General features: G+C 39.7%; 1 protein-coding gene across 10 annotated transcripts in view; it reads right to left on the minus strand.

Annotated features, from left to right (window-relative positions):
- Positions 1-27,421, minus strand: part of NAV3 (neuron navigator 3) — a 774,341-nt gene that overhangs the window by 126,474 nt on the left and 620,446 nt on the right. For all 10 annotated transcript variants that reach the window (XM_084876277.1, XM_084876279.1, XM_084876278.1 and 7 more), the window contains 3 exons: positions 18,714-18,822; positions 17,620-18,003; positions 6,825-6,944 (listed from right to left, as the gene is read on the minus strand). In XM_084876277.1, coding sequence (XP_084732403.1) covers positions 6,825-6,944; positions 17,620-18,003; positions 18,714-18,822 — 613 coding nt within the window. The remainder of the gene's footprint in view (positions 1-6,824; positions 6,945-17,619; positions 18,004-18,713; positions 18,823-27,421) is intronic.

Below are 27,421 nucleotides of genomic sequence, written 5' to 3' on the forward strand. Positions count from 1 at the left end.
ATAAATAAGTCTATGCCACTACTCTATATAGCTGGGGTGAAGAAGATGCAGAATTTATCAGCTGTCAGCTGGAAGCCCTTCACATCATTATCCCAAGTTGAATGTCTCACCCCATTAGTTAGCCTATTCTATTACAAAAAGAATTCACCCTTAGTTCTTAAAGGGAAAACACAAGTGTTTCATGTATAGATGTAACTCCATAAATCAAATTAACCAATTAAATTAGCTGACACAATCTCTTCTGTTTTATTGCTCTTTGTGGCAAAACAATCATGCAACATAAAAGGCCCAAATTGCTTTTCCCTTCATATAAGTACTCTTTTAGTATTTTCTGTATATAAGCTGAACATATTTCTTCCCTTCCTATTTTTATGGAATTTTTTTGAGCTTTTTAGAAATAGATATCTCAACAGACAGATTTCCAGACTAATATATATACTGCTAAATTGCTTTACTGGTATGAACAACTTAACTAGCCTTTTAGAAAACTCTAATGCATGTGAAATTATTATTTTCAATTGTGTTTTTAGCTTTATTGAAAATCTACAGTAGAACTAGATATGATTATGTATTGAAGGAACATAATTATCAGCAGTTATGAAGATGAATAAAATATATCTATTCATATTTTACAAGTATGTTTAGATCAAAGTAGAAAATGAAATAATTTTAAAAATCAGAAAATGTCTTCTAGCACTATAAAAACCATTATCTAAATTAATAGTTTTATGAATAATAATAAGAGCACAAGAACTAAATTAAACCTTTCCATTTATTAAAAATTGTATAGGTAAGTTATTTGCTCTGAGAACTCTTTGTCTTACAAAATGGCAGTAATAAAACCCACTTCACAGGGCTGTTTAAAGATAAAACAAAATAATGTATTTAAATAATATGGCATGTTGGCTACACATCTAGATCCTCAATAGTGATAATGACTAGCATTTTTATTATATTAACAACCTTCACTTCATCATCATCATCACCACTGGGATCATTTTCATAAGGTTCATTAGTAAGCTGTTGTGAAGAAGATAAGGTAAAAATACTGCATAAATAAGAGTAGTGGGGACCACCTCCTCTATTGAGAGAGTACAGTAATTCTAAAATGGTAAAGTTTAGCTCTGGTCAAGTTTAATGTCAGGGGCAGTCTCTAAAAGAGGTGCTAGGGGCTTAGCTGGTTTTGCTCAGTGGATAAAGCATCAGCCTGCTTACTGAAGGGTCCCAAGTTCAATCTGATCAAGGGCACATGCCTGGGTCATGGGCTCAATTCCCAATTGGGGGTTGTGCAGGAGGCAGCCAATCATTGAGTCTCTCTCATCATTGATGTTTTTATCTCTTTCTCCCTTCCTCTCTGAAATCAATAAAGATATATCCTATCTAATAAAAGAGTAATATGCAAATTAACCATCACTCTGCTACACCACAACCCACACCCAGAAGCCACGCCCATCATTCAATCAGGAGCAAATATGCAAATAAACCCAACTAAGATGACTATAGCCACAGAGAGCAGGAGGGAGACTTGGGTTTCCCTGGCAATGGAGGAATCCAAGCTTTTCACCTGTCCTTGCCAGTCTATGCCTCCACTCAAGGCTACAAAGTTTCAATGATAGAAGATACATAAATCCAAACAGAAATGGCAGCAGCCATGAAGCTGGAAAGAGTAGGAGGCTAGGGTTACCCCTGGTGATGGAGGAAGCCAAGCTTTCCAGACACCCTGGCCAGCCCAGGCCTCCACTCCAGGCTACAAAGTTTCAATTATAGAAGATACACAAGTCCGAATAGAAATGCTGCCACCAAGGAGCAAGCAGAAGGCTTGGCTCCACTCCAGGTTACAAAGTTTCAATTGCAGAAGATAAATAAAACCCAGATACCAGGGCCTTCACTTGGGTGGATAGGGGGCGTGGTCGACCTGCAAACTACCACAGGCCCCTCACCCAGGCCACACCAGGCCTCAAGAGTATCCCCACCTTAATGCAGGACATCCTTCAGGGTAAACCAGCCAGCCCCCACCCATGGACCAGGCCTCTATCCTAATAAAATAGTAATGTGCAGATAGACCATCACTCTAACACACAAAATGGCTGCCCCCATGTGGTCAAAGATCCTTTCCCCATGTGGACATAAGATGGCCACCACAAGTTGGCTAGCAGGGGAGGGGAGTTGGGAGGGACCAGGTCTGCAGGGGAGGATAGTTCGGGGCAATCGGGCTGGCAGGAGAGCAGTTAGGCATCCATCAGGCTGGCAGGGGAGTGGTTATGGGGTGATCAGACTGGCAGGCAGAAGCAGTTAGGGACAATCAGGCAGGCAGGCAGGTGAGCAGTTGGGAGCCAGCAGTCCTGGATTGTGAGAGGGATGTCCCAGATTGAAGAGGGTGCTGGCTGGGCTGAGGGACATCCTCCCACCCCCCATGATTGAATTTTGTGCACCAGGCCTCTGGTATATAAAAGCCTAAGCGACCATCTGACAGTTTGACTGTTTGACAGGTAGCTATGATGTGCACTAACCACCAGGGGGCAGGCGCTCAAAGCAGGAGCTGCTGAGCTGCAGTGACTCAGCAGCTGTGGTTCTCAGGTCACACACCCAGAACCAGAGAGGAGGGAGCCAGATTCCAGGGTGCATCACCTGAGAGCCAACCTCTCGTAATCCGGGACCCCTCAGGGAATGTCAGAGTGCTGGTTTTGGCCTTATCCCTGTAGGCCAGGCCAAGGGACCACACTGGTGCACAAATCTGTGCACTGGGCCTCTAGTATAAAATAAAATTAAATTAAAATTAATTGCAATTAAATTAATAAAATTAAATAAAATTAAAATAATAAAATAAAAGGTGCTAGAGCTTGGACCCACCTATATGTATGTTTTGATATATGTTAAAAGGTATCTCAACCAAAAATATTTACAACTTATGTTACTTGTACCATCCAGTTTCCTTTGAGTCTCAATTGTTTTTTAAACTTCAATAATTCCTATTCTAATGTCCTTCTAATTAAGACCTCTGAGTGGAGGGTCCATGGGATTGAGCACAGTGCTTGGCAGAGTTTTCAATATAAATTACAGCAGGGGCCCACAAAATCATTTGGTCTGGCCCTGCCAAGGCATTAGGGGTGAGTTTATTAAATGTTTGCCCAAATATAGTAGGCTACTTTTTAAGGTAATTTTGTATGCCTGCGAATAATGCTATAAATATTCAAATGGACCTTGGCAGAAATATGGTTCCCCACCCCTGGAATTAATACAATGTGAATTAATTCCATGAGGGATATTACTTAAAAGTATTAGAAGTTAATGAGGCTATTTACAATGAGTTCAGTTAATTCTGAGAATTGGAACAAAGGTCAGCATCTGTTCACAAGCCTGGGTTGGGGAGGTAGGGGCTAGGAAAAGGTGAGAAGGCAAATCAAACATTTCCCCCAGTGTTTTGCCATTTGTGTCTCTCTACTTAAAGTGAAGAAATGCGGGAGAAAAAAATGCAGGCCATTTAATTATGAATTGAAATAATTATATTTACTTTATCTATTTCTATCTCAACCTATTAATCTTTTCTGTGTTTGCTTTTAATTACTATGGAAAAGTCAGTAAGCTAATGAAGGCAATACTTAAGATGTGGGACTATACTGATTCTGTGATTATGCTGGAAAAAATCAGCACAGAATAAAATGAATTATTAGCATGTACACAGGCTAGTGGCAAGCATCATAAGGTTGAACCCTGGATATATGTGCTTGATGGCTTTATTGCTTTCTCTCCTTCTATTTGTTGAAGTCATGTAAATATCAAAGGCCTCCCTCCCTTAGAATTCACTCCCCACCTGATTTTATAAGAATTTGTCATGCCCAGCTGGAATGACTCAGTTGGTGGAGCATCATCCTGTGCACCAAAAGATTGCTGGTTTGATTCCTGGTCAGGGCACATACCTGGGTTTCCAGTTGGATCTCCAGTGTGTGTATATGTGTGGGGGTGTGTGTGTGTGGGGGGGGGGGGGGGGGGCATGTCTAGAAGACAGCCAATCTCTCTCTCTCTCTCTCTCTCTCTCTCTCTCTCTCTCTCTCTCTCTTTCCTCTCTCTCTTTCTCTCTCTCTCTCTAAGCATGTTCTCTGGTGAGGAATAATAAATAAATAAAATTAAGCCCTGGGTTTTGTTGCTAAGTAGTTAGACTCAGCACATGTGTCAAACACAAGGCCCGCGGGCCAAATCCAGCCCGCCAGGCCTTGCAATGTGGCCCGCACCGCGCTGTCAGTTTATGACATTGTCAGTTTATGACTGTTCAGTAAACCATTCGGCCCGCGATTTAGGCTGGATTTTAGATTTTGGCCCCTTCTCTGATTGAGTTCGACACCCCTAAGAGCATCGTCCTATGCACTGAAGAGTTACAAGTTGAATTCCCATTCAAGGGCAGGTACTTGGGTTTCCGGTTCACTCCCTGCTCCCAGTCAGGAGACAGCCAACAGACACCAGCCAATGTATCTCTCTCACATCCATGTCTCTCTCTCTCTCTCTCTCTCTCTCTCTCTCTCTCTCTCTCTCTCCCTTCCTCCCTCCCTCCTACCCCCCAAAATTAAAAACATTAAGCCAACCTTGGCAAAACATTTAATATGAGAATTTGTCTTATTCCTTTTGTGGATTTAGTGAATTTTTCTACACATTGATAACAACTGTAGATTTAGGGTGAAGGGATCTGAAATATACAGCTGTGAAGAGGTGGGTCCTTTTTGCTTTTGTTTTCTGAACTCACATTATCTTCCTAAAAATAGGGCATCCCAAAAGAATTCCATCATATATCCCCTCCTTTGAATTTTACACCCAGAGAAGATTGCCTCCTATCACCTGAGACAAGAAGTAGGTGTAAGAAATCACCTAAACACACATTGTCACAAAATTTCAGATCTCTTATCTCTCCTTCTGTGGCCCCAGTTATCTCCAAAAAGTCCTTATTTTTCCATGAGTGCCCTTCTCACACTCCCCTTCCCCTATTAAGATGCCAGATAAATTCTAACCACCTTGTCACATTTTTTTTGCAAATAACTACATACATACATGAATAAAACAAAACCCCTCTTTTCTCCTGATAACCTAGCTTTTGTCAGTGTAATTTGCATACCCCCAAACACTAAACCTAAAAAGATAGAGGAAAGGTTTCTCTCCCGCCCAATGAAACAAGTGCTGCAGTATGAGCAGATGTTCAGACCTAGGCTGCCCCAAATATATTAAGAATTGTGATGACTGGTAACCTGAGAGGCATGTGAAACCATAGCAATTCCTTAGGGCCCTTTGCAAACTCCTTCCTCAGCTGTGACTTCAATATCTGGATTGTGGTATCGCAAACCAATCTGTCAGAAACTACAATGCAAAAATAGTAATTTCTATTATGCATTATGCTTTGAAACAGTAGTCCGCAAACTGCATCTCACCAGCCACATGCATCTTGCCACTCTGTTGACTAATGAGTTTGCAGACAACTGCCTTAGGGAAAAACACTTAGAAAACATTTTAATAATGTACTAATGTCTTTAACCTGAAGCCAAAACTTCTGGGTAAGGATAGTGCCTTACAGTAGTGGTCGGCAGACTCGTTAGTCAACAGAACAGCAAATCGCAGCTGGAGAGCCACATGTGGCTCATGAGCAAGCCACAGTTTGCCGACCACTGCCCCAGAGCACTTCCAGATTAATTCAGAATCTCCCCAGGCCTCCAGCAGCACCATCACCTGTGACCTGGCTCAGAAAGCCACAAGGAAGCAGCTTGGTGGCCAGTCCTGCAAAGCCACGCTGGGGCCCTGTCCTAAGTGACCAGACTTCCAGAGGTGCTAGGCTTTGTTGAGCCCTTCCCACTCGCTCTCCCTCCTTTGCTCCTCCTCACCCCACCCACAGACTAGGCAGGCTACAGCAAGCAGCAGTTAGGTCCTTTTATATATCCAAACAGCAAAGCACCAACAAGGAAGCTGAGAGAACTTTCTCCTACCCAAGCCTCACGCCAGCCTGCCTGACACCCATGATGGTAACCATGTGTCTTGCACCACATGGAATACGAAGGACAAGCAGCCAATTCTTATTTCAGAATATGGGCACATGCACTTTTCACCTCTTGTCCTCTTCATAATGCCAAGTTCAAGAACCACTCTACATATCGACACATAGTAGTGTTGGAAATGGGTACTCCCTTCCTACCCAATAAAGTCAAAATTCTGGGTGGAGAGGGGACAAAATTAGGTCAGAAGTATGTTTTACAAACTTATTTTACATATACAATATTCTCTAACAACAGTGATTCTAATAAAATTGACAAAACAATTCCCAGCAAACACACACACACAAAACACACCCACCTTTAAGCAATATGAAACAATTACAAATCACAAATTAGCCTAAAACAAGAGCTGAATGCTTTCAACAAACCCCTCAAGAAACGCATCAAGCTTACTCTATCTGATAATTTGAATTATATTTTAATCATTATATCATTAGCTTCCAGGTATCTGAGGGTATCCAAATCAACAGGAATTTATCAGTCAGGGTTCTTTTTAAGTAAAGGATGTAAGTCTATGTTTATAATTTTGCTTTAGATCTATTAAAACTTGTTGCCATGTAGCCTGAAATTTGTTAAATATTCTCACCAGCAATGCAAATTTTTTCAGTATACTGAGTTTAAAAAGTCTTGAAGTCTTAAAGTCTTGAAGTGAAATCACCTTAGTTTTTTTTAAAATGTTCCAAAATAATTATTATAGCAAAATAAAAGTCCACTAGTTTATACTGTAAAATTCATAGGATCTCATTTATGAAATTGCTTTATACACTCTTCATTATCATATATGCTCCATAGCATTACCTGTCTGCATCGACAGTCACATCGTGAACACCTCTCTGAATGGCATCCCTGGAAGTCACAGTGTCTGGAATTCGGTTCAGACTTCTAGTATACAGGTTGAGTCCTCCATCTGTCATGTATCTGAAAACAAATGTGTGATTAATCAACAAAATTAAGTGACCTCCTCGGTACAATTGCAGTTAATAAACAAACTGTGTTCACATTTTTCAATAATTATGCAAATATTCTCAATTATAGTTTTTTTCTACATAAACATTACACTCACCAGAAAGAATTAGATATCTTTTCAAGTTTATTAGGAAGTCAGCCTTCCTTACTACAACAAGTAACTAGCCAATTATAAAACCTTCTGTTTTTCCTCTTCCGTTATCTGCATTTTGAATAGGCTTATGAATCATATAACTCTTAACAAAATAAAAGCAACATCATTTCATTTTTGAAGCATTGATGGTCACAGAAGTAATGGAACATTACTAAACTTAAAATTAATTTATTTGACAAGTGGAACATCTGCTACAGTTGGCCATTATCATAAGCTAATAACCAAGATGTATTAAATGTTTAATATGTTGCCAGGAACTTTTCAAATAGTTCACATGTAATAAGATTATTTATGCCGCATTAGAGATAAAGAAATGAGTAGGCACAAAAGGTTAAGACTTACACAAGGTCACTCACACAATCATGGCAGAATTGAGCAATGACTCTACAAAGTTTGCTCCAGGAACCATGATCTTAGCCACCAGGCACTGCTCTCTGAACTGAATGACCACATGGTCTGCCCATGGCCTGTATGGGATCTATTTCTCTATGATCACAGGATCACCATCATTACTCAGGGCTGGTACAGTCGCACTCGTGTTACTCTTAGGTAATCTTGCTTGCTAGACCAAGGAGGATTAGAACAGGGTGTTTAATCTCACATTCTATGCTAGGCTAATTTTTCCCCCCTTGAGAATTGGGATAAAGGCATAGTCTTTCTATGTGGAGAGAGTGGATGATAATGGAGACCCAGGAGCTGTGGGTGTTTATCATCACTAGATGCAAAGAGCCACAGAGAAAGCTGGTCAGCAAAGTAAAAACAATGGCACAGGGGCACAAAAAGCAGCAGAGACCCCTGGCCCCATGGCTTCAGATTCACAACTTGTCCTTGGGTTCTGGCAGTCATCCTGCTTCTTTGTAAGAGCTGACCATTGTGCTTAAGCAAATTCAAGTTGTTTTCTCTTTTTGGTATCAAAACATGCAACCATGATCATCCTGAACATTCACCAAATTGCTGCAGAAGGATTGTGAAATCGGCTAATTACTTACAGGATTAGTAAATTCTGTCTTTACTAGTTGAGGGACCTTGAACAAGTCTTATAAACTGGCCTCAATTTCTTCCACTGAAAATAGGAAGAATAAAACCTAGTGTATGTAGGTTTTAAGACAATTAGAGAATACATAAAGCTCTCACTGTGAGAACCTGATAAATAATAGCTACTTGTTGTTCACAAAGCCTCTCTCATATATTTTGAAAAGAAAATATATGAATTTTATATACAAAATAATAACATTAAGTCATAATGCATTAAATCCTCATAACATAATTAATTTTCTTGATGACCAAAGAATTTAGTTCCACAAAAGTTAAAAGGTGATTTTGGATCCAGGATGTGTAGAACACTGAAATATGAAATACTCTTTTAAATTAGAAATAGTGGAAAAAACAGTCTAACTGTTTTGTTAATGAATTCATGATGGTGAGCATCATTGGCTGTACAAAATGGGACCATTAAAGAGTAAAGGGATGGTTGTCCTTCTAAATATTATAGCCTTTTTCTTAAGGTGGAATGTATGTATTTTCAGGTAAAGTAAAATGGTTTAGTAGAAAATATTTTTCTCATTCACTCTCTTTTTAAATTGTGTTTTAAAATGTTGAGGGTGGTCAATATCTTTTCTCTAGACAACTGAGATTCTTCTTTTCCTTTATTTTTTTTTAACCTGTCAACATGCTTAATCCTACACTTAACCTCTGGAGGAAGTTGTAGCAATGCTTACGGAGTATGTTTTACATATTACTGGTCTGTCTTATTTATCTGTGTATCTCCAAAAGTGTCTAGCAAAGTATTTTGTATGGAGTTTGGGATCAACAAATATATTAAATGTTTGTTCACTTGAATTTAAAAGACTTCCATTTTGTAGGAAGAAACTATCAAAGCTGACCTCAGCAACTTTACTCAAATAATAGTGACACATGTAAAAAGAAATAGATGAAAGGATACTTCTATTAAGGACATAACCTTCCAGTTTTTCAATGCTTAAAGTTAAGTTCTATGGACAAGACTATTTTAAAACTAATTATCAACATTAAAAAGCCTATATATTTAAAATTTCCATGCATTAGAAAGAAAGTTTTTTTTCCCCCAGCAAGCATTTCAAAGCATATTAGTTTTTCTTTGGCCCTTCAATTTGCCAGGTAATATCAAATATGTTTATAAGAGCTATTTATTGAACCAAAAAATCAGTGTATATATATAATTCCTCTGTTTACAGATACTCTCTCATTTAAATGTTGGCAGGGCATTTTCATAATAGAACAATGAATTTGTATTTAAAAAAATTAAACAGGCATCACACGAGTACACAAATTTCTGATTACATTTTTTCTAGTAATTCTTCCTTCCTTTCATTTTTTTTTTTCTAGAGGATTTAAATATATTTAAAAAAAACACATAAGTTTTGTAGTTCCTCTAGAAAATTTATGCTACAATCTGGGAGCTATAAATGTTAGGAAATCTTTTTGAAAGAACAATGGAAAATTTTAAAAAGGTTTTCTTATAATATTATATCCAAACTTCAGAACTATCAGCCAAGATGAGTTTAAGAAGAAGTAATAGCTACAAGGAAGATTGGTATAAACAAAATTTCAAAGGAAACTTGTGAAGGTTAAAGACAAAAAAATAAATTCTCTCAAAATATAAAAAGCTTAGGATAATTTTAGCGATGTTCAAGTTCTTTAAGCTATAAAATGATTCCCCATTAAAACAACCTAATAGTCTCACAACGCATTTCTAATTCCTCCTCCCTTCCACTGCCACCTCTCTTCTTCTTCTTCTTCTTTTTTTTTTTTTAAATATATTTTATTGATTTTTTTTACTCAGAGGAAGAAAGAGAGACAGAGAGAGTTAGAAACATTGATGAGAGAGAAACATCAATCAACTGCCTCCTGCACATCCCCTACTTGGTATGTGCCCACAACCAAGGTACATGCCCTTGACTGGAATGGAACCTGGGACCCTTGAGTCTGCAGGCCGGCATTCTATCCACTTAGCCAAACCAGTTAGGGCTTCTTTTTTCTTAATCTTTATTGTTAAAAGTATTACATAGGTCCTCCTTTTCCCCCCATTAACCTTTTCCAGCTGGCTCTTTTCCCTGCTCCCAGGCCCCAATCATCCTGTTGTCTGTGTCTACGGGTTATGCATATATGCATACAAGTTCATTGGTTCTGAGTAGACAAACCTTACATACTTGTAGCATACTTCCTTTAGGTGTCTGCTTTCCAAGTTAATATTACCACGTCCCATGGCCCACCCTGTTCTAGGATATTAAACTGTTTCCTATGCATAAATATGTGGATTTCCTACAATCATATCAGATATAGCATAAACTGAGCATGTATTATATTCACCACTAAAGCTCATGCTCCATTTCTACATGCTAATATATTTATGGGAAACACACCATCAATTCATTCAACGATCCAGAGATATTACTCTTTCTTCTTGTCACTCACCACCCCCAACTTTACAAGCTGGTGTCAGTTCAAATATTTGAATCTGCATCACTGTGCCCTAATTTTGTCTGAAATAAGAGAAAATTGTAAAAACAAAAAAAAACACAAAAAACAAACAAACAAAAAAAACCCCCTCATTTTCTTATGTTGTTTAACCCTACTTTGTCAGTCAACATAAAGATTGACATACCATCATAGCTATGCAGTGTTTTGCCCTCCTGACTGGGGATCAAGCCTGCAACCCAGGCATGTGCCCTGATTGGGAATCAGACTGTGACCTCCTGGCTTATTGGTTGACACTCAACCACTGAGCAATACTAACTGTGCTACCATGTAAGTCTTTTTAACCCAACTCAGGTAACCTGCCCTTTCCAATGTTATGCATGCTTCACACATCACAAACTTTATTAAAGGAAAAGAGGAAGAAGCAGGATTAAAATATCCACCTCTCTTTTTAAAAACTTCATTTCACAGTATTAAAATTTCTTGGTGTTTGAGTAATGTGACTTAAAATAAAATTTTAGGTTATAATCTTAGCCCAACTATTTATCACTGAGACACCTGCTGATAACTTCAATCTCCACTCAATTAAAATAAGTATCTCCTCTCCCTCTGCAATATTCTAGGATGTACCTGTTGTGCTTCATAAATAAAGGCTTTTTCAAAAAGATTCATTTGAAGAGGCCTTCCTATGACTAATTCCTAATTACTGGCAGATTCACATCCCCAAGTGTTTAAAGTAATTTTCAAAAGAGAAGAAAGAGATAAGCCTTTGCATGCTTCAAGGAATTTTGAACTCTCAGAATGCTGATTAATTTTCAGAATTCTAAAGTACGTGAAAAAATGAAACTCCATTCCCATTTACTTCATGACATTCCTCATGGTTCCATGAGAAAAAAAAATCCTAAATTAAACATCTTCATTTAGTACTATTTTTTGTGTCCTTTTGTCCCTTTAATCACTAAACCATACTTGCAAAAATTGGGAACAGAAAGTTAACTTTGTGACTCAACGTGTTTAAGAATTATAGCACAGACATCTCTGTGCCCCCCCTTTTTTATTTTCTTAAGGAAAACACCATTAAGTTAAAATTCCCGTAGAGTGTCTCTAGCCCTCTCTTCTTCACACCTTTCAGTTATGGACTGAGACTCCACGGTTGATCCTGTGGATGCCAACAATGGCACACTATGTAACCTGTGGAGCAATGATGTACAGCACGCCATGGGTGTCCCAGCACAATGCCCACTCGTCATACCTGAGCTGAGACCAGCCATAACACCTGCTGACCATGTCTAGTCAGTCACCTTCTGCCCAGGGAACAGAACTCTGAGTCATTCTTTAAATATCAGCATCCTGCACGCTATCTACCATGGGAAACAGAAAGTGTATAAGGCCAAGCAGGTAAAAGCCACCAGAGGAAGTTTTCATGTGGATTTGTATGATTTTGACTTAGTTTATTTGTAAGCTAAATAGGAATGACGGCTGGTCAACATAAAACATGTGGACCACTGATGTTTATTTAAATGGTCTCATTGTTGAACTCTCCAAGACTTCATTTGAAAGACTGATAAGGCACAACAATAGAGAACAGAAGTCTGAATTGGGTTTCTACTGAGGCATGAAATAAGTGGGGATGACAATGGGAATAACATTTTTTCCCTTCTTAGTGAGTTAAGCAGAAACTGGCCAGCTCTCATGAAAGCAATTTCCTCTTCCTCCTTGGCACACAACTGAACTATTTGTCTTGGCCTGGCTTATAGTCAGATGTGGTCACACAGCTGTTCTGGATAAAGGAATGTGGATAGAAGTCATATGCACCACTTGCAGGGTTGGTGCATATGAAATATTCTAACACTATGGTCCTTCCTTTCTTTGCCATCTGCCTTTTGAATATGAATGCCCAGCAACATTGGAAACATGGCTGGATAAAAGCAAAATTTCCTACAGCCACCTTAGTCTATTGTAGAGAGCGCCTGAGAAGGCACAGGGCACTTCTTTAAACTGTCAGCTGAATCCAGGGCAGCAGGCAAAGCCATGCCCTGGAAACACATTCTGCCAAAAGGCAGACGTGTTATCAGCTGGACCTTCATTTCAGCCCAGGTGCCAGGGGGTGGGTTTTATTACGTAAATCCAGCCAAGCACCAGGAACGAATACGAAAGCTTCTTGGTAGTTGGGGGTATAAAATAAACACGCTGCTGCATCAGATCTGGGTCACTGTCTCTCCATCAGAAGAGGGCTAGCGGTCCCACCCAGTCCCAGCTTTTTCCTTGTATCTCTGGGTCTGTTTCTTTCATTTTACTCAATCCTCAGCCATCCTTACTCAGGAACTGGACCCACCCTCTAGCTTCGCTGGATGCAGCAAAGAGAGAAATATTTACAGTCTATGAAAGACTATACAGTGTACATTCCCTAACTGAAGGTCAGAAACACCAGTGAGGGTTTTATATGAAGGAGAAATGAAGTTTGTGTGAAGTTACTGAGATTTTGAGATTTCTCTATTATAGGAGTTAATGTTAACTAAGAGTTTTATAAAATTCTTCTGAGTATAGGTATGCCTATAAATGCATTATTATATACAGAGAGTAGTTATTTAAGAGACTGCTTACCTAGGAATGTATACACACATACACATGTCTATATTTTACTATTTATTTACTGAATTAGTACATATAAAAACACTAGGGAAGGCCCTCTGTCTAATTATCAAGCACTGCACACACAAAGCCTAAAATGTTGCTTGATTCATAGGATGAACTCAAGAAAAAATTTCAATACATGTAGGGTGTCCCAAAAAATGTACATACATACTTTGAATAATTATAAAGGCAGTGTTTATTAAAATGCATTTCATTTTCAAAATTAAACTATCAGCTATTAAAGTGTGTATACACTTTTTTGGGACACTGTATATTCATACATACACACATAAGCTCATTATCCCTCTTCCATCTCTATTCTTTTCTGAGAAGTCTTCAAGTCTCCCATAATTTCTACTATCTACTATATGAGATCACACCCTCCATTATATCTCTACCCTGGACACTAGTTTTGTTTTAAGTTACTTTTGCTTTATCCCCCTATAACCATGCAGAAACCTTATTTTCTTTAATCTGGCTTTTTTACTTTGATTTTTTTCCTCTCTTTAACTCAAACTGACCTCATAGGTGAGACCACTCACCCACCTCCTGACTCACTCACCTCCCACTCCCTCCAGACAATGAGGTTCTGGTCAGCATCCAGGAGTCTTACAAACAAGGTCTTGGGTCTACTAACTATTGGGGCAGAGTTTTCAGTCAAACTAAACATAATATCTTGGCCTCAGTTGTGTTTTAGCTCCAAAACCAGCAAAGTGGAACAATCCCACAGAACAAACCCTTGTGAAGTTGGACAGAGCATCTCCATGGCTGATATCAGGACCAAATGCAATCATCAATTACCCCTACCCTAGCATCAACCAGTCAGTAGACACCACCACCCTAACTCTGTTAGTCACCATGATTAATGATTTTCCCCATAAAAACCTATCTCCAGAAGCCATCAGGGAGCCAGGTTTTTTAGCACGAGCTACCTGTGACTCCAGGCCTAGTGCCATCTCCTTAATGTCTTTTTTTTTTTTTTTTTTTTTTTTTTTTTTTTTTTTTTTTTGGCTGCAAACTTCTGTTCATGTCTTATTGGGCTTTGATGTGCTCAAGCAAATGAACCCTTCAGTCTGGTAACACCCTTATTTCCAACTCTGCAATTTTAACTCTGTACTTATCATCTTTCTTTGCTTTCTCACCAAAATAAAAATACAAGTTCTATCTGTGCCTATTTTCTCTAATGGTATCATTTTCTACTTCTTATGATTATAAAATGGGCATCTTATCTGAATTATCTTTCTCTCTTACTAGTATACCCTTATGAGCCGCCCATCATTGTGTTTGTAAAATTTTCCTTTATGATATCTCCTGTATCAATCCCTTCCCCCTTTTATACCATATTTCTGGCCTTATAACTTGGACCCAAATTCTTGTAACAGTGCCTGAAATCTATACCCATAGTTTCTTCCCTCAATCCATTTTGCAGATTTCCCTAAACTGGTCTTTCAAAACCACCATCATCTTCATATTCTGTTATTATCAGGTAATCTTCTCTAAGACACAGTGCTTTCCATTGTGTATAGCACATACTTTAGACCTCTCAGGTTAATATTACTGTGAGGCCTGTCACAATAGTTCCCATCTCTCAAATCTTATCTTTAAATATTCAGATTCTATAAATCTCAGTCAAGGGAAAAGTAATTGAATGTCATCTAATCCAATTGTCTTTCTGCTTTGAAAATTATAGTTTAGTCAAGGTGGCCAAATGACATATTTCTGCAATACTTAGACTTTTCATATAAATTTTATCTTAATATACCTCTCTCCTCTCTAGCTATTTTAATCTCTCTAGGAACAGAACTAAAGTGTTTACTCTTCTTATTCACTCCGTTCTATTTCATACCAGGATTTGGTGTTTTCTACTTATTCTGAACTCTCAGCTCAAATTTTATCTGTATGAACCTTTGAAATTACACATTGCACTGTGGATGTCCCTTGACGTCTGAGTTAAACTGCTCCCTTCTCTCTCCAGATAAGCATGTTCTCTGTGTGTAAATAAACACAGTCAACCCTCATTATCCACCAATTCTACATTTGTGAATTTGGCTTCTGATCAAAATGTGTAGCCCCCAAATCAGTACTTGCAGCTCTTCCATGTCCCTCACGGACATGCTCAGAGCAGAAGTCTGAGCTGCCCATGTGGACATTGCCGACGGAGGTTGAAAAAGGTGATGTTCTGCCTTCTTGTTGCAGCTCTCCTACTGCAAAAATAGAAGCGTCCTTTTTACAGTCTAAATAAAGCCACTTTTTTCACATTTTTGTGCCTCTATTGGAGATTTTGCTATTTAAAATGATCCCTTAAATGTAGCACTGAAAAGCTGTCTTGTGTGTAAGAAGGCTATGATATGTGTTATGGAAAAATATGTTTTACTTCAGCTTCATTCAGGTATGAGTTACACTGCTGTTGGCGTGAGCTCAATGTTAATGAATCAACAGATGTGTATTAAATAATAAATAAGGTTTCTTTCAACTGAAATACACATGGAACAAGACTATCTATTGATCCATTGATGAAAATGTTATGGCCAAAGGCTCAAAGGAAACTAAATTTGTATTTCCCCTAGGGGAGTGATTCAGCATTCACTAATTCAGTGTTTATGTGGACTTTATAGAACATAATTAAACACATAATGAGACTCACCACATATGTATGTATGTAGATATATGTATTATATGTGGAATATATATGTGTATATTTATGTATACAATTAGATCTTCATCCAGTGGTGAATATAAAAAGTAGTACACATATATGCCCCCATATAAAGAAAGAGAGAAAGGAAAGAGAGGAGGATGTGGGAGGAAGAGAAGAAAGAATGGAGACGAAAGAAGGGAGATACAGAGGAAAGTTCATGCCTTATCCTTATGTTGCCATCCTGATCCCTGAACTGGATATTTCCTTCTAGGTGATTTTAAATAGTCATTTATTATAATTATTAATGATTATAAATGTAATTCTGATGATAATAAACTTATTGATCACTTATGTTGTAACAAGATTTGTGCTATGTACAATTCTGTAGGTTATTTCCTTCATTCCAAATAATTTTGTGGAACTTCTGCATTGTTATCCTTTTTACAGGTGACAAAAATAAATTTGGATAAACTAACCTACAAAGGAGTCCACAGAGAGAAAATTCTAGAAAGGGATTTAAATTAGGAATCCTGACTCCAGTAGCAACTCAATTACTTCCTACCTTAATTGACCATAATTTGTCTCCCTAATTATAAATCTTTAGAAACTCATGTCAGGCGGCTACCTGGAAAGGACTGGTAGCTGTCAGGATATCAGAGCAGAGCTATGAATCTGATTTCATCTCTTTTGTACTTTTCAGGTCTTGTCACCCTTCAAACAAGCTTTCAGGAATGAAGTCAGGAAGGGTTAGTCATGTAGAAGAATGATTTCTGACACCAGTCCTCTCAGATGTATAAGGACAAAGGATAGGTCAAAATCCAGATTCACATGAAAAAAATATAGTAAGGTTAATTAGGAAGCTTTTCCTTGCATTAATAGAGGCTGGGTCTTGAAGTCACACACCAGTCTTGTCTTTCTTTAGCATAAACAATTGGGTCTGACTAGGATCAATTTCCCTATCTGTAAAACAAGCATGTTCAAAAATACCTCCTAAGGGCTGGTGGTGGAAGGTTAAATGAATCAGTATCTTTAACAACAGTGTAACAGGTAACAGGCAGTATTCAAAAGGGCAATTACAACTGTTAATAAAAGTTCTATTAATAGAACTATCTATTGCCTCCATTGAGGCTCATTGAAGATTAACTAAATATTTCAAATTGCCAAAATACTTTGAGTTTTATAATCACAACATTTTTTGGGGGGAATCTAATAGGAAAGATGAGGAAAACAGGGGTTAAGAGAAAGAAGCAAATCTGATATCATCACAACAAATAGATGGAAACATTAAATTCTAAAATGATTTTCCCTCAAGTTAGATTGAAGTCACAGAATTTAAGAGTGCTGGAAAACGTGTGAACCACAGGCAAAGGAAGCTTTGACAAGCCCCCGAAAATCAACCAGCTCAGCGAAAGTTCTGTCTCCTTCCCTTGTCCTTCTCTACAATATCCCTTATTTAAGAAGCATGTGAAAGATCACTCTGAAAAACACAGGGCACATGTTTCTTGAACCAAGAATAGAAAAATGTAATGGCTTGTAATGAAAATATTTTATAGAAATTTTAGATAGTTTACTTTTCATGAATGAGCAGAAGAGAGGACCTGAATACCTCAACACCTTAGATTTCTCACATTTTCTAATGACTTTGTGAACTAAATTATGTGCTCTTTTCATAACCAGTGCATCTGAGTAGACGACTTTTCTTTTTCCCATAGTTCTGTTGGAGAGCAGGACCCAGGGGCACTTACCCACTGTTGATGTCATCCGCCCTGAGACTTTTCCCAAGGATATCCCCGTCACTCATATATCCACCCACATCGACTTCAGAGGACATGTCCAGGTCACTGCTTGCTTTCTCACTCATGTCAATTTGTGACATGTTTCCCAGCCGAGAGACAGCAGCTCGACGCAGAGGCGTTGTGTACATGAACCTGGAGGGGTCTGTGTGGATGAACCGACTGGTACTGCTGCGAGGATAGCCGGCGCCCAGGGAGGGAGCATCCCCAGCTTGAAGTCGGGGACACGCCTGGCCCAGCCTCCAGGTCATGGGGGTGGGACGGCTTGTCAAGTTGGGTATGGTCCTTCCATTCACTTCTGTGGTCACAGTGCTGTCAAATGTTGTCTCCAGGGTGCTGTCAAATAAAATGGAGAAACAATGCTACTGTGATTCACATGGAGCCAGTGACCATTAAGGCAAAAGATAGGAAAGACCAGACAGGATTCAGAGCCATTTCTTAGCAGAATGTTATTTTCAGGAAAGGCAAATTATACATTCATAATGAGATTCTAAACACCTCTTTAGATGTTAAATTGAGGGAAAGGGCATTCATTTGCAGTGTTTTTTTTGTTGTTTTGTTTTGTTTTGTTTTGTTTTTTTGCATTTTTGCTTTCAAGAGAAAGACCATCATTAGATTTTATATTAAAAACACACACACACACACACAAAAAAAAAAAAAACTAGCAAACAAATATTGTTCCACATTCTCAACAAACCTTGAATTTACCCTATTCTGGAAATTAGCTACAATGATGTTTGAAAGTGTCTCTACCACTTTTTCTCAGATGCATTTCAACAGCAACTTCTGGAGGCATAAAAGTCTACTTCAAAGTGATGGTGGTAGTCTCAGTAGTGAAATCAGTTTGAATGGGAAATTACACTGAAAAAAAAGGTGGATAGGAGAAAAACAGTCCCCATGTATATGCTGAGAATATCATGTAAAATTTGAGTGAGAAAATAGTAAAGGAAAACTAAGACTCCTTCTTTCTTTATAAGAAGTTAAGTGTCTGATGGTAATTTTTGTTCTTTACTGGCCCCAAAATATGAAGAATTGAGAAAAAAAACCTGTGGCTTATCTGGGTCCCACGAAGACTGGACATAGTCTCTTCTAAATTCTGCCTCAGGTCTGCTATGTTTTTCACTGTTCTCATTCTTCTTGTTTCAGGGTCTTCACCTGGAGAAGTAACGTAATAATTCACTTATTATTCTTGTAATTTACTGTCCTGAGAATAATTGTACAAATATATAAATAATAGAAATTATTTTCCTTGAAAGTAAAATGATAGGTAGGAAATTCCAACTGATTATCATCTAAAAAGTATAATTCTTCTTTCTACAAATAAAATGTGAATAGAAACAAATATAATATTACAAGTAATAATTTGAGGTGGAGATAATGCAATAATACTTTATAGGTCTATGACCTTAATCACTGCAAAATAAGAGTCATTTGGAAATTCAGTGTATTCTACTCCATGTAACTGAGCTTAATTTAAAAATATGACCTTATTTCGACCCTAGTTATTTCTATAATTACCTGCTTCTAAGTGTACTCAGAAGAGTTGAGACAAACTTGACTATGAATCAAGTACATATTTGGAGTCTGAGTTAAGATAATCGTATGGAAGCCTTTTCTAATAGGAATAATATCTTTTTAACCTTCTTTATTTTAATTTTTATTTTTTTCTTCAGTTACAATGGCTTAGTGCTTTTTCTTGGTTCTTCCTCACCTTGTTCATTGAAACCCTGCCTGGCAGTTCTATCAGGGGAACATCCAAAGGTTGCCACACTCCTTGCTTAAGGCAAAGGTAGTCATGGGCTCATCGGTGCTGTGCTGCATCTGCTTACAAGTACAGTTCTTCCTGCTTCTGCTGCATGGGAAGAGGTCAGTGTAGGTGCCCCCTGTATTGGCCACCTCTTGCTCACAGAGAGCCCCCTGGGTCATGGCGATCTCCAATTTCCTCAGCTCACCACTGACCTTTCCTCTGCTGTCATCTTGGTAAAGAGGCTGGCAGAGATGGCCTCACAAAGCATGGCCCGCTGCAGGGGTCCCTGGGGTCCTTGAGATTGCTAATTCTGCTATGCACATAGTTCAGTACTTCATGTCTCAGCTCTTGAGTTCCTGTTAGATATCATCTTTGACTTCTGATGCCATCTTGACAGTGACTCCTTAGTTGCCGTCAAGGCCTCAGAGAGCATCTTCACACACTGTCCAGACAGAGTCCCCCGTGAGAGAGCAGGGTGCCAGGAGGCAGATGGAGGGAGCACAGGTGGAGCTCAAGGGGCTGCTGGGTATTTTGGAGGGTCTCCACTTCCGATGTGCCAGTTTATCCTTCCATTGATGTCTTTGGGCCTTCCCCTTGTTTTCTCCTTGGAAGAGAAAGGCCTGCTTCTGACTTCCAATTGAAAAAGTTAAGCCCATTTTCTTTCTACTTGACTTCTTCTCTTTCATTTCCTTTTCTCCTTTGGAGAGCCCAGGGGTGTCCACTAGCAACTTCCAGTTTTTGATGAGGACTGTGGCCAAGGACACCACCTGCTTATCTGAGCTGTGCTTAGCCAATTAATAGGGACACCAGTCCCGGTTGTCTCAGTAACTGGTGCACATCTGGCAGCTGTTCCGCTTCTTCAGAAGGTGAAACTCCCTTCCATGTTCATCTTAGCTACCAGCTTCTCCAGCTTTGAGGGGATTGTCAGCTGCTCCTCTTCCTAGCACATAATGGCCTAGGGGCAGCAGCAGGGCCACTGAGAAGGAGGCACAGAGGCAGAGGACATGCAATCTGGCCAAGGCAATAACTGTTTAAGTCTTTTATTCTACTAGACTCATCGGCCAAGACTTACAGCATTGGATAGCTTTGTTTTTAATTATGTCTCCACTTTCTACAGGGAATAAAACATATACCCACATGTGACACTAGAGCTCCAGAAACATCATAGGCCAAACTGACAATGTGCATAAAGCCCATGGGACAAACAGCTCCTCCAGACTGACAGATGCCGCCCTTTCACAACCACTACTGTCATTTGGTGCAGAGATGCCACTGAGCCATTAGGATGTGGCCATGCAAAACTTCCAAGGCCACTGGCTATTTGAAGCTAATGTGTCTGGATAATTATAACATGGCAAGAGAGTAGAGAAAACAGCTTTCATTCTGTTTAATTTAGGCTCAATGAGATGTCCAATGATGAGAAAATTTAATAAGAAATAAGGAAAGAAGAAATGAAGAAAAGAAGGAATTCAAATGAATGGATTAAGAGGGGGCAAAGTAAAGGGAAGAAAGGGGAGGAACAGAAAACTGATGGAAGTAAAAGAAAAAGAGAAGGAAAATTGAAGTTAAAAAAATGGCATACATTAAATTCCACTATGGAAACTGTCATATAAAAACTCAAAATGCATATCTATAGTCTGTAGATGCTGAAACTGGTTTGGCTCAGTGGATAGAGCGTCGGCCTGAGGACTGAAAGGTCCCAGGTACGATTCCGGTCATGGGCATGTACCTTGTTTGCGGGCACATCCCCCTAGCGGGTGTACAAGAGGCAGTTGATTGATGGTTCTCTCTCATCGATGTTTCTAACTGTCTATCCCTCTCTCTTCCTCTCTGTAAAAAATCAATAAAATATATTTAAATAAAAAATAGAGTGTAGGTAGATATTAAACCTGTTAATTTTCTTCCAAAGTAATCATGCCAAATTTTAAAAAAATGCACACCAAATGCACTGTCTAACACTTATAATTATAGGATAGGGATTTCAGAGACTCTCCTGCCTTATCCCTTAGCCAATGAATGAGCTCACTTATGTCTCACTATGGAGACGGCCTGATGGCCCCGCCTGAAACCTCCAAGAGGTTTCCTCCTTCCCAGGACAAGATTATCCTTCTGATAGTAGATCGATCTAAATGTAAAAACATCTCTAAGGACGGGAATAATTTTCCTCCCTTTAACTTTCACCCAGTGTCCCAGGGGCTCTGAAACCAACTGAACAATTTGACATGATCTTTTACATGGCAGTCACTCACATATTGGAAGACAGCTCCTGCTAATTCTCCTATTTTCTTCTTCAGCCAAATATTACTACACTGTTCATTGTTCCTCATTCTGGATGGTTGCCAAGACAACCACCATTCTGCTGCCAGTCTATAAATCTCTCCCTTTCAATTTACAAATTAGTCAAATGATTAAATATGCTTAAAAGCATTATGATCCAAACTTAGGAAGTACTGAAAAATTTCCCTGGAGTAAATCTATTTTTAAGATGTAGTAAAACACATGTTGTGCCCTCATGCACATGGCATAAACCTTTCCTGCACTAATTTAGGGCCGCAATCTCTAACCTTATAGATTTACATTCGTTTAAACCCAGACCTCTAACCGTATGCTCCCTTGAAATTCTTTCCATCCTTCTCTTCATAAAAATAGCACAGCCTATTGGGGAGATGGCTGGAAAGAAGTCTACCTTTGAGTTCTAAATAATCTGGCAGAACCCTGAAGAAAAAGGAATGTTTTATAAGGAAAATCTTGATGGGCAGAACAACAATATCATTACTTCAGAGGAAAGACGGAGGTAAAGAAGATATTTTATTCAAAGTGGACAAAGAAACGGCGAAGAGGCAGATTTGGAGAAGCACTAAAGCCTATGTTCATAAGAGGTCACACAGTGTGGAAGCCGCTGCTTCTCAGCGATGGTAAGAGATGAGAAGTCTCAAAGGAGGACAGTACTGAATTGATCCTATTTTGCTGGGAGAAGGGCGTACAAGTAGCTGACTTTACTCAAGGTCCTGGACTACACCATTATAGGTCCTCTATCGCTGATACCCTTCCCTCTGGGAGAACTTTTTTTTTTTAATATATGTTATTAATTTTTTACAGTAGAGAAGAAAGGAGATGGATAGAGAGTTAGAAACATTGACAAGAGAGAGACATCGATCAGCTGCCTCCTGCATACCTCCTACTGGGGATGTGCCCGCAACCACGGTACATGCCCTTGACCGGAATCAAACCTAGGACCTTAAAATCCACAGGCTGACGCTCTTTCCACTGAGCCAAACCAGTCTCGGCTGGGAGAACTTTTAAGTGAATCTTAATTGGCATAATATTAATTACACTGATATTTGAGAACTATTTTCAATATTTGTTTTGTATACACTTTAAGAATATTATATTTTCAGATATTGAATTTTACCAATTTTTTTTCACATTTAAAAAAAAAATTCCTCTTCCAATCCAACAGGCATCTAAGATCCTTGGAGTCTCCCACTTGAACCCATTTCCCTCAGGTTTCAGAACCATAACCAACCCCCCTTTGGTTTGTCCCAGCATGATATCCACTCATGACACTGATAACAATCAGACCAATGAACCTTTTCCTCCTGGCTTTTATGGAGCAAAACATAATTGCTGCTTCGTTCCTGTCATGAAAGATAGTAACCGAACGAAAATGTGTTCCCGTACATGTTCTTAATGACCTACAAAATACAAGATATACTGAAATGCACTTACAAACCCCCCTAAAGATTGCTCAGGTCCGAAATATCCTGTAAATTTGTATCCTAATAATGTCTACAGGATTGAGGTGGGGAGGAAATTACAATTTAAAAGATCAAATGTAAAACCACAAATAAACTCCACATTTAACTACAAAAGTTAGCAGACAATTGCATAGAAAGAATTTACTTAGTCACAAAATTGTTGTCTCCCTCTCACTTCCATAACCTCAAAGCCAAATATGATTCCTGAAGGAAGCCTCCTAGGTATTAGACACAATAGAGAGGGCTTACACCCATTTCCCAGAAAGGTATGTTCTGCAACTCACGTGGAGTTGTTAATGTCTGTGCAAACTGCTCTCTCATGCTTGTCAGGACTCCTCTGTGAGCAGGGCACAGAATAACAGGCTCCATTTGGTGCTTCTGCAATTTCACTTGCTGGCAAACAGACCATTTAATCTGTGTGGCCCTGCTCTTATTTCCTAGGCTTTAATTACACACATTGTAATTAACACTGCCAGCACTGTCATCTTTTAATAGGAAATCAAATTACATCTGAAAGAACCTGATTCAGAGAATGATGTCCTCGACACCATCCACATTACAAATGTTATTAGTTAGAGAACAGCTCCCTCGTTTATTTTGAGAAATAACCCTAATTTTGTGGAGGACCTCAACAGCGATTTGGACAGAAATGTTTCATCTCCTCAGTTACCTTGTAAATATATTCTTATCAAGAGCTATGGTGTAGACCCTTGACTATCTGATTTATTAGGATATCCAATAGTGAAGAGTTGAAACTCAAGGAACCCTGCCTAAAAATTAACTTGCGAGAGGCCATTTTGAGCCAGAAGCAAAACCTAGTCAGCCACATGGCAGAAATCCTGAAATTTCTGTGGACTGTGGGCTTGCAAATATCCACCAACTGAACATGCATCAGTTATCTAGGGAATTGCATTGGGATGCTTCATTATCCTGCTATGATTATTCATATCAGAGCTATTTGAATAAAACTCTTCCTCCTACTTTCTCATTTGCATTCTTGAGTACTGGTAGAAGTGGAAAAAATGGCTTGAAGAGGATAATCCTACAAAGTCAGTAGAAGCTTACTTTAAAAACCCTGGAATACACAGACTCCTATTGAGAGAACCCCTCTGACAGTGTAATGCTCCAAGTTACTTACACACAGAAAGGCATGTGTCATACATACACCCACCCACAGCATGCTATACCTTCTTGGAGCAACCAACCAATACTGTCTGGGGGGGAGGCTCTCTGTTCACCTTTGAAAACACTCACATAAGAAGTATTTAGAACAAGACAAATGCTCCCATTTTAAAGGCAAGAGATGAATATCATCGGATTTTACAGTTCCCAAGGAGCAGAGAGAGGAAAAGATCCTTAAGGGTCAGGACTCCCTGCCTTGCCTTTGTACTACACATGTGTCTGTTGGGAAGAGCAGTTCAGGGCAGAAATCACACAATGGTATAGCAGCAAATCTTCAGCCTCTGAGCACCTGGTGTATTCAGATTCAGAAATCACCATTTCCACAGCTGCGGACACATTACTCTTTTAAAGCCAAACTAACATTAAAAAAATTGAGCAGTAATTGCCTCTGCTGTCTCTCTAAGCTTTGTGCTTCTAAAGCTGGTTCCCTAAGATTCCAGAAAAGCTCATACAATATCTTTTAACAGAAGGGCCTAGAGAGAGAATAAAGGCAGGCCTATATTTAGCATCAGTTGTATGAATCAATTCTTTCCAATTTCAGGAGTCCTCTATGAAGTATTTTGTAAAAACATGCATTGACATAAGATATGAGTTTAATGGATTTTTGAATAAGGAACTATTTATGATGTAAATACCCTTCGGTAAAGCACTGAATTCAGGTATAAAAATGTATCTAGTTTGGTTATTCAGGCAAGTGGCAAACTGGCAGTTAAAGTTAATCACAAAACTAAAAAAAATGACTTCAGACATCTTCATAGTTAGTTAAAGATTATTTCAGAAGTTACTATTGAGAGCCATGTAATCAAAAAGGCCTAGTTTGTAAAGTATAAAAGCAGTTCAATTATCTACATAGCAGTTTAAATGTACACACTTAGGAGCATTTTTTTGCCAACCACTGAAAACACATACACACAGACACACACACACACACACACACAAAAAAAAAAAAAAAAAAAAACAAACACCCCAAAATGTAAGTGAGTAAGGCTGTCAAGAGTGGCCTCCACATTTTTTTAAGTGCTACTAGATTCATGGTGCTTGTCACTGAGGTCTAGCCAAGGGCCAAGTGCCACTGAGTCAGTAGAGGAAACCCTTGACTCTACAGAAAATTTACTCCTGAGGCCCTTCCTTCTTCATTATATACCGGGGGGTGAGGTTCCCTCAAGAGAAGTTGAAGGAAAAGTCCCCAACAATGACTAAGTAAAAGCATGTTTGGAGTCTTAAAATATTAACGCTTACTTATAGATGTCTAAAATGAACTGGATGCCAAGGCCAATAACGCCCAGGGCAGAATGGTGCCATTTACTTTCTCCAAATAAATTTCACCACTGGTTATCACAGCTCAGCTTTACCAAGAAAATAATTTCAAGTAACAAGGAATTAAATTTTTTTTTTAACTACAGTTTAGAAACAGCAGTCGGAAGCATGGAAGACACCCGGCTCATGCAAATGTGCCACTTCTTAAAATGCCATCCTCCTGTTACGAGCAGACCCGACTTACCCAGGAGGTCCGTGTAAAGTGCCTGCTCCAGGTCGCCCAGCATGGTCAGGATCACGTCCTCGTCCAGGTGGGCTGTGCCTTCCCGCAGGCAGCTTTCCCCCTCCTCCTCCGCCCAGCTCCTGCTGATGCTGCTGGGCTTGGAGGACCCGGTCTCATCCTCAGACCGGCTGTCTTCATCACTCTCACCTTCCAAGCCTTTCCGGGAAGACCAGTCCCCCAGGCTCTGGCTGCCGGACTGGCTGGCAGGCAGGAGGCCCCAGGCCCCTGAGCCGCCGGTGTGGTACAGAGACTGCACGGACCGCGAGAGGAACCTGGACAGCGAGGGCCTCTCCGCATAGCGGGATTCCCGCTGGCTGGCTTTTGCAGCATTTCCAAACCAGTTGGAGATGCGCACCGTGGGTCTCCTCTCCGCCTCGCTGGTGAGGGAGAGACTGGTCAGCGACTTCTGTTTCTGAAGGCAAGCGCCCTTCCTCCTCACTTCTTTGCCTCGAAACACGGAGAGTTCAGCCGGCCGATGCATGGTTCTTCTAGTGGTTTCTTCTTTTCAATGGGACTTCACATCGTCTCTTTGCATGGAGATGGCATCTGGCCTTTTTGGTTTTAATTAGCACATGCACTTCAATGAAAGCCCAGGCAGGCTCAAGCGTTCACATAAGATTCCAGAGCGATGGCACAATTAAGTAGCTGGCCACACTTGAGCTTGCTGCCTCAGTTCCTGAATCAGCAGTACTTACAGATATTCTGCTGGAACATCTGAAGCAGAAAAGAGTTCACCAAAGACGCTGCTCCAGCTGAAAAGTAGCACAGGAAGCCAACCACGTTTTCCCATCTTCCTCCAATCGCAGGTCTCAGCAGGGCGATGGGTCTGCATTTCCCTCTCTTGCTTCTGTGCTCCCAAATGCCAGCTAGTGAAGCACCAGCTATGTCTCTTGCTTTCCCCTACACACACCTCTCAGCAGCCCTTCCCTGATTTTGGTCTGCAGCCCCTGACTCTCGATGAGCTGACAGAGCAGCACGTACAGCCTCTGCATCAGAGCCCCGTAAGAGCAGAAATTAAGCACTGAAGCCCAGCCCTGCACGAGCTTCTCGCATTTTAGTATTCCACCTGCATTCCCAGATCTATGGCTCTTCCTTGCTGCTGCAGTGGATGCTGCTGGCTGCCATGGCAGCAAACACAGTGCTAAATTAAACCGGAGGCACCCAAGCGCCTGTCCAGCCCCAAATGCCACAGGTTTCAAAGCCGAGGCGGAATGAGAGTCTGTGCTATTAGCCTCGTGCACATTTAAATCACTTTCAGCCACCCAGTCTCAGAGGCGGACACACACACTCACAAGACACACACACAGCACTCACTCCCCGACACCGAGAATGACAGACTAATTCTCTTTAGCTCCAGGCAGCCGAAGCAGGCAGAGCTGCCTCCTGAATGTTGGGATTTGTGCTGTAAAAGCACAAATCAAATTCAAGAGTGTAAAGGACCTGAAAAACGGAGCATGACATTCCGGCTGGCAGATAATGGTTTAAAGGAAAAGACTTCACTTCATCTTGTACAAATGCAAGGGCTTT

This window comes from Pipistrellus hanaki (assembly GCF_964339955.1).
Source record: "Pipistrellus hanaki genome assembly, chromosome: 3".
Taxonomy (NCBI): Eukaryota; Metazoa; Chordata; class Mammalia; order Chiroptera; family Vespertilionidae; genus Pipistrellus; species Pipistrellus hanaki.